We start from the raw sequence: 12,407 nt of genomic DNA, 5'->3' as shown, positions 1-12,407 counted from the left end.
TTGTTTTTTGCAGTCATCTTGTTTTCATTATATATAAAAGATATGCCAGAAACTATTGACAACCCTTCCTTTTTATATGCTGACGATTCAAAAATAAGTGGAAATTGGTTTCACCTTTCTTCGATTCAAAGAGATTTAAACAATGTAATAACCTAGGCAGCAGAAAACAAATGCTTGGGCAGCAGAAAACAGATTGGACTTCAATTTTGACAAATTTGATTAAATTAGATTTCAAAATTCAGATAAAAGATACCCTTTAAGCGATCTTTTGTCTTTTGATGAAGAACAAATAGTTTTAAAAAACACAGTGGAAGACCCTGGTGTTTGGTGGAATTTCAAAATGTCATGGATATACCACAGCACAGAAAAGCTTAAAGAAGCAGACATGGAATTTAATTACATCAGAAGTTTTTCGCCAAACTCACTGAGTAGCTCTGAGTTTCGCTTTTTAAAAGTTGCATCAATGATTTTTTATGCATCTCCAGTTTGGTTTGCTACTAAAAACCAATGTAAGCAACTAGAAAAATTTCAACGACGATGCATAAAATAGTGTTACAAAAACACAAATTGAATGACCAGGATTATGTTTTTTACTTGAATAAAAGCAAATTGTTGCCAATTTTACTGATGTTATTTAATTTTGCTGAATAACATTCTTAATAACGAGTTGCCGATAAATTTTCTTGATTTTTGGACAATCGACATTAGCACTGATTCAAATCGAACGGAAAACAGGACGTTTTTAAGAATGCCAATAATAACACCGTCGCGAGATCAAACAATTTGCCTGGCTATGATCTTTTTCAAGAACCTGTAATCTTTAGAAAGAAATTGAACCTGTTATTGGTTGACAAATTACAAGCATTTAAATTCTCGATTTACCCAGAGTCAAGATTTTTAAGCTTGTTGTACTAACTTTGTTACCAATTACTATGAGCAACTAATCCCCGCCTTGCGGGCTTATTGCAAATTTATTATCAAGATTATTCATTTAGTGGCACTTTTGAACATGACGATCTGTAGCATTGGAAATTTCATATCTGTTCTCTGATTCATTCCTGGCTAGTGTTTGTGATGACTTAAGCGCCCCGGGCTGAGTGGTTAAGCGCGTGAGACTCATAATATCTAGATCGCAGATCGAATTCGAGCCGTAGCCAAATTTCAACTAATTTGAGTCTTGTTTTTTTCTCTTATTAATGATTTTCATAGAGCTGCTTTTTGTCATATTCTCAGTAGTGTTTGCCGAGCGATGCTTAGCCTCTGCATGAAGCAATAGGAAGTTGTACTTTTGTATCATTGTGTACTCAAAACTAAAAGAATAAAACAACGTAGAATTGTGTTTGATATAAAATGTCTATTCTCAGACTAATTTTGCGCAGTGAATGATCGACCGATGATCGATGCATAACATAGCTGACACGCATATAAACAGTTCCGAAGGTCATATGAACTAAGTTTTCAAAACAAATGACAATACTAAATCTGTAAACCCCCATTTCCCTCCCTCTTCAGAGTAGAACGAACAAAATTACAAAATGCATAATGAATAAAATATCAAAAAACAAGATAGAGCTTGTACATGAAATATACTATGTACAAGATGAATAATCACAAATTGGTTGATTTTGCAATTTTACAGGGTCGGTAAATCTACAATTAAGCAAATCTAACTCGGTACATGCAAATGTACAGCTAAAATTACAGAACCTAATCACAAAATGAATTTACTGGATTAACATGACATAAAAGATTGCCAGTTTTAAGAAAAGTGAGTAGATTTAGTTTTTGTTGATTTCTTAATCAAAGTCTTCTAGGTTCTTTTTTCAACTCCTGATTGATTGTTGACGATATTTCGCTACTATATTCCGTATGTCTATGTGGTCTTGAAGGTGCAGTTAATGCGGGTAATTCGTTCATGAAGAGAAACTTTTGATTTTAGAGACAAGTGCTACCGTCCGGATTGTGCAGAAAGGCTATAATTGATAGGGGAAGGTGTGTGGTGTGGATAAATATGGGTTGCAGGGATATTAATTTCGACGACTCAAACGCTGGTTTGATAGGTGTATGAAGTGAAGGAGTAAGGAAATCGGAAGGTTACCATGAAGAAAAGCAAGGTAGGCATGTGGCTTTGATTGGGGTTGTCCTCTGGTGTAATGACCGTTGGTACCAAAAAGACTTTTTTGACACCTTGACCACGAATCTTTTTCTCCAAAAAATTTCGGTGGTCCCACATTTTTCCTTTTCTAAAAGGCCACGACGAAGGCTACTGAGGGGAACGCTTGGGTTCGTCGGTAAAACTATCCACAGAAATTGGTTTATATGCAGATCTTATCTGTTCCGTAAAGCTAGGAACGTCGGGCTATCCTACATTGTCACGTCCATGTGATGTCAGCTGTTTGCTCCTGAAGAGTTCACTTCAAAGTTATGAACAAGTGACTTACTCTAATGGTTAGAAGTAATCGTGATTGTGCTTTAGACGTCCTCCAAAATTCATTGCTGATATTGTCTATTGTCCCAAGAAACTAAGTCCAATGACAAGGAAGAACCTGCCGAGTCTTGAAGTCATTCTGGAATGATGGTGGGTGTTGTATCCTGGGGCTTTGAGCTGGTGGTGTTTTTTATCTTATGGGAGATTTTTCACCCTAAAAGGCGACATCTCGTTTCCGAAGGTAAGTGACCGTTATCTAGGGTTACCGTGTGTTTTGAGCAGTTATAATTTTTTTCCTCGCCGAGACCAAAGCATGGCTTCCCGTATTTACGGTTCGGGTCTTTTCTGTATCAATTGCGTCCCGATAACTTTTTTGGAAAAGTCTGAGAAAAAGTAGGGCTTCCTGCGAAAGGAATAGCGCTCGGAATCTGTCGAGGATTGGTATTTGATAAAGTGTGCGTCCAGATAACCGTTTTCCACCTTTCATGCAGTTCCCATTGATGCGCTCTCTTCTTTGATAGTATGTACAGCCCTTAAATTGAATGGTTATCATGGGAAATCAGGTTTCTTCAGCGAGTGTTAGCGGTTCGGTTACAATGTTTCTCGGAAAGAGTGCACCCGATTGATGTTTGTTTTGAAATTCTCAAAATCCAAATGATCTTTTCAATTGACAAAAACAAGAGTCGCTTAAGCAATTCGAAAGACGTGGCAATTGACTTTGCCTTAATTTTGTTTAGAAGTCTTTCTACATGCACATGATCTCCCTCTGTACAAAAAATATTTCAACAAAAAACTTTTCACAAAAAGATTTAAAAACAGTAGATCAGAAACATGATCCATGGTCTACTCTTTTTTTTTCGGATACCCATTTCAGTGACAGCAAACTTAAAAAATGAAACAGAAAGTGAGAGAACCTGCCTAAAAAAATTCGCAAAACAGTCGAAACTCAATAAAGTGTTGTTCTGCGTTGCACAGAAAGCGTCCAAAGTCTAAAATCATTTCTCAGTTAGCGAATGACAAGTCCGGAAGTTGTCTCATGTGAATAAATCGCAATAGTTATTTGAGTTTGTTACAGTTTTTTAGTTTTTGATGAAAAGACTTGTCATGGTGGTAAATCTCCCTAGAAATGCGTGACCACTATATAAATCCGGCTAAAAAAATTAATTCCGAATTGTCCCCGCTCAGTCTCAATTAATATGGAATGAATTGCACCGCTGAATGCTAAAAGATTTCGTGGAATGAACTTTCTTGTTGTCAAGGAAGCGTAGCTCGTCTTTGACTTGAAGGTCTTCTTCGAAGTTTTTCATATGGGCTCCAGGAAATCCCAATGTTCTTTTGCCCTTGGTTGTCGAAGTCAGGTCCTAAATGACTTTTTTCTCTAGTCATAATCTGAAGTAGTTGCCTTGAGCAGTGATTTTCAATAGTAGAGTATTACAGTTCATGATTAATGAACCTTAACGTTAGCCCGATATTATTCCACTCGTCCCTTGCAGTTATTCTAGCGTTGCTGCTCTCAACCCAATGTGAGAAGCGCAAGTTTTCAATGTAGTTTTTTCTCCAATATCAAAGTGCCTGGTTCCGTGATACTTACTTTTCTGCTTTTCAATTTTTGAAACTTGAGTAGTCGGCGTTCCATATGCTGACAAAATTTTTGTTTAACAGCGACTGAACTGTGAGCTAAGTGTTTGCATGTGCAGTACAACTTTGATATATTGGGTGACCGAACCAAAAATTGATCGGAGCTCGGAACTGTTTTGGCATATGAAGGGAGGTTTTGCATTGCGTCAGCTTTTCCGTGGATCTGTCGCATCCCTGCTTTTGATATCTTAAACTTAAACGAATCTATGTTTTTTTTGAAACTTTCCCCCATTTCACCGCCTTTTTATTCCTGTCGAAACTTGCGAGTATTCTGGTTGAAATTGATTTGTGTTCTTCAAACGACCCTTTTGAGGCAATTGAAGTATCGTAATTGTAGCAATTCGTAAAAATGATGTCCTTTTATAATGAGTTCATGACTCTTTAAATTGCATTCGGAATATCAGCAAGTCCGTAAAATCCGGTTGAAAGTCAAACACTTGTGGTGTTTCGGCCTATAATTCTTAAAGTTTCATTGCTTGCTTGATGCATCATAAAATTATCCTAACGCCTACGCCACGTTTTTCCTTAAACAGTTTGTTTTGCAGAAAAGAATTCTAAAGCACTTTCTGCAGCTGCAGTTCCGCTGTGCTGCTAACAAGCTGAGTTTTGCGAAAATCAAGTGGAATCTTTGACAATCAATACCCGTAGCTGTTAGTATTCAAAACATTTTAGCAACATTTTGATATCTAATATCTCGTCGGATATGTTTCACTCAAATAATTTTTACCCTTTTTTGGGCCAACTTTATTGTTCAATTTTTTTTGCATATCTTGTTCAATCTTTTCCGGCTTTTTCGGCGATTTATAAGTCAGACTTCAAAAAGAAAAAGTTTAGGCATTAGTTTGTTTCACTACAGCACGACAAAAAAACGCGAATTTTTGTATAAAGTTTTTCAAAAAAATGCCTAAAAACGCCTGTTTTTGTCTGGTTTTTCAGAATTTGCTTGCGGTGCATAAAATTTGGTCAAAATACAGTGTTTATAGTGATTTGGGGCAGCTCAGATAATCAGTTTGGTCGTTCTAAAAAAGATCGACAGAATTTTGAAAATCCGCCCAAGAAAGTCCTAGATCAGCCCCTGGTTGTTGGTGGTCAGTGTGCTTAAACTTTTTTACCTCAAAAAAACGTAGGCACAACATATGTTCATTTGAAATCATTCAAAAAAGTAATGGTGTTTGACAAAAGGCATTTAGGTCACAGAAGGATAAATTAATGCGCGTAAAATAAGGGTGTTTTTGAGCCAATATGGTAAATGGTCAAATTATTAGTCTCAGAAATTTTTGTAAATTGAATTCAGGTAAGTTAACTAACCCAAATAATACCTTACCGGACGCAAAATGTAACGTTGCGAATTTGAAATATCGCTCGGGGGAATTTTTTTGTTTTTAAATTTTTCAGTTTTAAATTTTCAATAAATTTTAAACCAAAAACAATTTCAGACATTCAAAAAGCAGTAACGTTCCTTCAAGTCTTTGTCTTGATAATAGCAGTTTTTTTTGTTATAACTTATGGCTTTAAGTATATTGTTCAATAATTTTCAAAATTTTTGCTCGGAAGGCTTCAAGGTTTACAAACACGCTATATCCGTCACAGCCATTGCCGACGTTTGTTACATAACTAGCTAAGCCGATTACACATTTGGGTTGAATGGTCGACAAGTCAAAAGCGTAGAGGGGACCCCCGTCATCAAGGTAGCAGATATTTGATCCTTCGAACCCTGGTTCTGTGCATATTTGGTCGTATTTGCAATTATCCGGACTAAACTCGCGCTGAGAAGTTGTATAATTTTGATCATAGAAATAAGTTTCCAACAAGATGTCTGGATAAACTGGGTTCCTTCTGTCGCCGGATACTGAACCCAGACCGCATGCGCCCAGAAGTTCGCCCAGGTACGTGTGGTGTTCCTCTTGACACATTGGAAGTACATAAATATCGGAGACTTCCCATTTCATTTTGATAAGAGCCAGGTCTTTGTAGGGCTTACGAGGATCGGATTTGTAACTGAAATCAAGAAAATTCAATAACTAAATTTTACAATATGAACTTTAAAAAATTAAATTTGAAAAAATATATCATAGGGAACCATTGCAAGCCATAGAGTGACGTTCGGGTCATAATTTTTTTTACAGTTGATTTTCAAAAATTACAATACATACCCCGAACGCCCAAAAACCAACCATTAATGCTTATCAAAGCATGAAGAGCTCAGACAAATTGTGTGAAAAAATGGATCTCTGTAACGATCCCCCCTACGGTACCCAGTAACAAACTCCTAGCTATAAAAAACTCAACGTTTAAGAATATGTAACTTTTGTACCTGTTTACGAACCCCCCCCCCCCCATCGTGAAAACGTGGGGGATATTCAAAGATTCCAACAGTTTTTTCTTGTTTTTAAATGCACTACGACTTGTTTTCAAGTAATAACGGAAGAATGTTAATTGAATCACCGCAATTCATACAAGTCCGATTACTGTGAATTATATTGCGACTCACTCTTTGGCTAGTACTATGGCTTGGGTTCCTATAAATGTACTCAGTCTCTTTGACGCATCAACGCGGAAGTCGGCAAACTCTAGCGACACTTTCTCATCTGAAACAACCAGACAGTCATAGCTAGTCAGGGACCAAAAATAGTTTCATAAGAGAAAATTTTCATTTTTATCTACTTTGATTTATCATTACCCGCTCGCACAGAATATATCTGCTAAAAATGGGCGGTCTTAGCGTGGGGGGGGGGGGGGGGGGGGGACTTCCTCTGGGAATCGATCCTCTCTGGCGGTCCAAGTAAGTATACCCATTTTGCTACGCCTTTACAGCATCCATTTTTGGTCCAAAAACCATCAAAAAAGTTTCTTAAGGCACCGGGTGGCCAATAAACGCAAGGTGTGAGGTGGGGGTGGGGGGTGATGGCGTACGCCAAAAAAAATCTTTGGTAAAAAATGATCCAAATAGATCTCAAAAGCGGCACTTAAAAAAACTTTTAAATGCCCCCTGAAACTTATTTGTGGCTTCATTTATTTAAGAGCTTATCACATCAGTTTGAGCATGTAACCCCCCCCCCCACCGAAAACTAAAAATCATCACGTTTTCGTGCTATAATACTTATTAGTATATAAATTCATGTTAAGAAATTGGTACTTTTGACTCTGATTTGTGATGGATTTCGATGTTTCTGAGGCTCTCACGAAGCAACAAAAACTTAGTCATATCAATATAATTTTCTTTTTAAGCCAAAACTTATAAGCATACATTCTATAAAAATGTTTTTTTTTTAGATTAAATTCGGCTTGGTAAAAATAAGAAAAAGGCATCAGCCTCTCGGGTGGCATCTCGATGAGCCAAACCTATTCGTCTACCTAAGTTAGATCATATAGACAAAAGGACCGCAATTTTTTTTTATTATCACAAAAAATTAAAAAGAGAAAAAGAGATCTTGACAAATAAAAAAACGAGTCCACAGATTCATTGGTAGTTGTTAACGCTTCAAGAAGAAAGTTTTTATCCAGCTGTAAAAACTTATTATTCAAAATATGAGCCCTAATTTTGATCTTCTTTTTCGCTCTTATAGCAGGCTTATTTCGGCTGCAAAGTTTTTGTTTTGCCTGTTTTGTTAGAATCTGTTATCTCATGTTCATTTATGTATCCAAGAAGTTGTTTATTGCCACAAGAGCCATGAGTCAATTATTAGAACTGAGTATTTATGGAATCTAATGTTAGAAATATTCTTCCTGTTGAACTCTAAGGTGGCTGTTTCATTTTGTTTTTGGTAAGCTAACTCCAAAAACCAATCTCCAACATTGCTTGTATCAGAGTTCACCAGCCATTGATTTTCTGATTTTCTGTTGTAGTTTTGTTTCTTGTATACTGTGCGCAATCATCAGCAAAAATTACATTCTTATTATGCATACAGACGTGTGGCAAACCATTTATATACAGCAAAAACAACAAAGGACCCAGGACTGAATCTTGTGGTACACCATATCAGACTGTTCTAGTGTCTGATAATGAATTGTTATAACAAACGTACTGCTTACGATTTTCAAGGTTTGACCTCAAAAGGCTACCTCGTAAGCCGTATAGTTCGCATTTTTCCAATAAGATAATGTGATCAACTGCGTAACGAACACCCGGAGCCAACATCATCTTCTAAGTTCTCCACTATTCGTTCAGTGAGTAATACGACAGCATCAACAGTGCTTTTTTATTTCGGAATTCGTACTGACATGCTGTTAATTATTCAGATTTATTCAAAAAATTTCTCTAGCGTTTATTAATCAACTTTTCGAAAAAGACAATGTGCCATTTTCATGAATTGGTTGAATTTAAGCAATCTTAAAAACTGAAAAAAGGATAATATGACAACTCTATACATTTAAGAAAAAGGCAACTGAGTAGCTCAGATATAACTGAATTAATGTTTTTGATCAGGTTGTTACTTTCTTTGTAATTATCAAGGCTGTTTTTTCCTTCTTAAACTTCCTGGGGTGAAATTTTTTCAAAAAATTTTGCATTTTCCTTTTCTACAAAATATTTAGATTCTGTGGTGTTGCCATACTTTCGATGAGCTTTTGATCAATTTCATTAAATAATCGTGAAAATTTTGAGCACTCGGAATGCTGTGTTTTGGACTCACTTATTCTTCATTTTTTTCTGATATCATCTACGATTTTATAAAAAAAAAAAACTTTCAAACTTTTATAGCTGTTGCTTTCAAGTCTTCTCTCAAAGAAAATAATTTTTGATTTTCGACACAAGTTTTTCACTTTTTTTGATGTTTCTAGAATTGATTAAGATTACAATTACTCCTATTGTTCAGGTATTTTTTTTACTCTCATTTTTGATTTTAGCTGTTAACCAATTTTGATTACTTTTATTGTTTGGGAGCTTAGGAATTTTTCACAAGTACATAGGATAGCTAAGAGGAGCTGTAAAAAGCAATCATTCACATCTTCAGTATCAGTTTTCAATTTAATTTTTCAGTGGTCTGCCACAGCGCAAAATTGAACTTCAGCAAAGTCTCATGGTTATCCAAAACGTTCCAATTATGCCAAAAATCGAAATTATGCTTTTTAAGCAAAGTTTTGTCCTCAGAGAGAAATTTTGTCTCAAATTCTACTGCCTCATGATCCGATATAGAGTTGTGTTGGACCCTTACTAGCGAATAAAAATTGGTAAACAAAAAAATCTATTGTTGACTGGCTGCTTTTCGTTATTCTAGTACTTTCACTTTTCACTTGTCGACTTAGACACATCAACATTCCTGTCTCCACATATAGTGTGCATTTTTTCAGGCTGTATTTTCAACTCGGAACAGATAAGCTTGTAATTGATCAAGAGAATTTCAATTGTTTATTTGAGGTACTTTATAGACAACAAATGGAAATTTTTTCTCTCTGCTGTTTTCGCATAAAATAGTCAAGATTTGCACTTTGTCTGAAGTCAGTCCTTTAACTTTTTTAAATGAGATACCTTCGCTTTCGTAGAAAGCAACACCTACACCGCGTCTGTTTTCATTCACTGTTTCAATATGTAGACAACGTGCCGATTTGAAAATATCAAACTCCATATAATCTTTTTAAATTTTGGCAATGGTTCAGTAAGAGCTAAGAGCTAAAGTTTGCGGCTTATTAGTTTTAGTTTCAAAAAAAGCTCTAAAGATTCATGATTTTGCGGTAATGAGCGAACGTTTTGCAAAAAAATGGAGATTCAGTTTTAGGTATTACTCCTTTTTCTAGCCTTTTTCTGTTGTTTATATCGCCAATATACTTCTACATTTTGATTTTTGATATTATCTGCTCATATTTTCAGAAACACTTTCTTTGTTTTTTAACCAGCTCGATTTTACTTCAGAGTGATTTGATCAACAGACTGCTGGGCTTGCAGTCTGATTCAAGTAATAACTTACTTTGCTAGTACTTTGAAAATTCGTTCAATTTGTTCTTTATTTTGTTCAACCGAAATTGCTGAAAATCGCAATTCTGGGGTTTTTTCTAGTTTAGACACATCTCAACCCAGTTGCCGAAAGCAACTCGGTAAAGATATTACTTTCGAACGAAATAAGTTGCTGAAAATCACCACTACAGTCGAAAATGCTGATTGAAAAAATTAACAGAAAAAAAACTAAGAAATAAGGTAAACATCTTTTAAAAACGTTTTTTTAAAAGTTTTTTTCAGTAAAACAAAAAAAAGAGAAAAGTTTTAACAAAATTAAAAGAAAAAATAAAATAACGGATTAATGCGTCTTAAAGATCATTGAATTGCTATAAAACTGAGCTTTAGTACCGTGTTTATTGCACCGTGTTTTTGTACCGTTTTTTATAAAGTTTGTTACTTCAAACCATATAACACAAAAAAACAAAGGAAACAAAAAAATAGAACTCGTTTGCTTCTATGAGAACTGTTGAATTTGAATTTGTCTATGTTTGAAAAACCTGGAAAAAACAAACAAGATAAGGAAACAACAACAATTTTCCGAAAATATATAGCCAGCTTTTTTGTGCTCAATCCTTTCCCTTCAGGTGTATTTGGGGTAAAGGTGTCAAAATTGTTCTAACTTGGCAAACTCAAGCCAATCAAAATTGAGTGTTTATGCAGAGGTAGGCGATTCAACTCTAAATAAAAAAAGAATAGCCGGTTAATGTAGCACAGAATGATCCGACCATAGTCTTCACAAAACTACGGTTTAGAAAGTTTTTTTTCCAAATAAGTGTAGTTTTTTTCTGTTTGGTGGGATAAAAGGTTCTGACGTGAAAGCGTAATTCAAGCTTATTAGACATTCATAGTAATATAAGCAAGTTGGACAAAAAATTTTGTAGAAAATGACAAGAAAAACTGAAAAAAAAAAGAAAAAGTTTTTGAAATTTTTGGTTCCCAAAATGAAACTAAAAAGTTCCATAAACTGGTTTACTTGCTTGAAATTAAAATTTAAGGTCTTAAATTAGGCTTAATTCAGTTTTTAAGCCTGCTCGCTTGCTTTATTTGCTCGAGTTAAGACAAAAATAAAAAATTTCAAACCGATTTTTCTCGACACTTTGAAAACGTTTTGAAAATTTTTAATGTGGTTCAAGTTATGACTGAAAATGCTTCAATATGATATTTTACTCAACCCAGTGCGATCATTGTTTGTGGTACCTCTTTTTGCGTTAAAAACTAAAAGACACCCGAATACAAAGTTCCTCCCCATTTTCAATGATTGGAACAACAATTGGGTGACGGATCTCAAATCGAATCATTTAGGGGGAGGATGTTAAATTGATCCACCTACCAAAAAATAAACTTCATGGAGGGTTTTCATGTTTAGACCCTCACATCGAATATTGGTCCGGCTACTATATTATTGTGCGACCACAGATTTTTGGTCAACTATGATACCGACGTGGTTCGGCCTATTTAGTCACAACATGAAGTCGAAACACTAAAAATCTCTGGTATTTTCTGTTATGCGGCCCAAAATTGCCAAACTGTTGAATAAGCTTCTCATTATAATGTGACTCAAGATTTGGCTTGAGCTAATTTCTGACAAAATCAGATTCGAGGATAAAGATTCATTTTTCAAAATAACAATAAACAAGAATTTCGGGCTTAGAAACAGAAAAGACTCGAAATGTGAATTCAACTCACTGTTTTTGAGGTCAACGCAATGAGCAGCTGTCAACACCCATCTGGGGTGAATCACAACTCCCCACAAAACTCATAATTTCTGCGATTGGCGCCAAATTCAGCATGAAGTTTGACAAAAAAAGGTCTGGCACTACTTCTGAAACCACCGATCAGTTTGGACTGAATTGGCCCCGACAAACTGAACAGAGTTTTGGTATTGTTTCTTCCCATAATATTTTTTGTCTAGGAATCTGCAAACCAGCACAAAATGATAATGCACTGGATGCAAAACGAAACTGAGATGGCTGACATAGTTGAAGTTAGAGTACGAGTAAAAAAATTGGTCGCTAGTTTTAACAAAAATCTTTTACAATCAAATGGATTGTTGAGTAAACTGATGTTGTTTTGATATATTCACTGTGTGCATATAAAGTGTCTCCACATATAGAGTCTCCACATATAGTGTGCATGTTTCCAGGTTGTATTTTCAACTCGGAACAGATAAGCTTGTAACTGATCAAGAGACTTTCAATTGTTTATTTGAGTTACTTTAAAGACAACAAAAGGAAATTTTTTCTCTCTGCTGTTTTAGCACAAAATAGTCAAAATTTGCATTTTGTCTGAAGTCAGTCCTTTAACTTTTTTAAATGAGATACTTTTGCTTTCGTAGAAAGCAACACCTACACCGCGTCTGTTTTCATTCACTGTTTCTATATGTTGACAACGTGCCGATTTGAAAATATC

General features: G+C 35.4%; 2 protein-coding genes across 2 annotated transcripts in view; one reads left to right on the top strand and one right to left on the bottom strand.

The window, feature by feature from the left end:
- Window positions 1-12,407, top strand: part of LOC134843608 (TBC1 domain family member 30-like) — a 551,730-nt gene that overhangs the window by 129,533 nt on the left and 409,790 nt on the right. The window lies entirely within an intron of this gene.
- Window positions 5,521-11,751, bottom strand: LOC134844665 (uncharacterized). The gene is made up of 3 exons (XM_063861466.1): window positions 11,685-11,751; window positions 6,558-6,654; window positions 5,521-6,064 (listed from the first exon to the last, which is right to left on the bottom strand). Exon 3 carries the CDS (start codon window positions 6,013-6,015, stop codon window positions 5,578-5,580), a length of 438 nt encoding a protein of 145 aa, XP_063717536.1. The 5' UTR covers window positions 6,016-6,064; window positions 6,558-6,654; window positions 11,685-11,751; the 3' UTR covers window positions 5,521-5,577.

The sequence above is a fragment of the Symsagittifera roscoffensis genome, chromosome 4 (assembly GCF_963678635.1).
Source record: "Symsagittifera roscoffensis chromosome 4, txSymRosc1.1, whole genome shotgun sequence".
Taxonomy (NCBI): Eukaryota; Metazoa; Xenacoelomorpha; order Acoela; family Convolutidae; genus Symsagittifera; species Symsagittifera roscoffensis.
This window is presented reverse-complemented; position numbering and strand designations above follow the sequence as displayed.

What these genes read in the sequence shown, in the direction of transcription:
- LOC134844665 (XM_063861466.1), bottom strand. Translation starts at nt 6,015, where the DNA reads ATGAAATGGGAAGTCTCCGATATTTATGTACTTCCAATGTGTCAAGAG.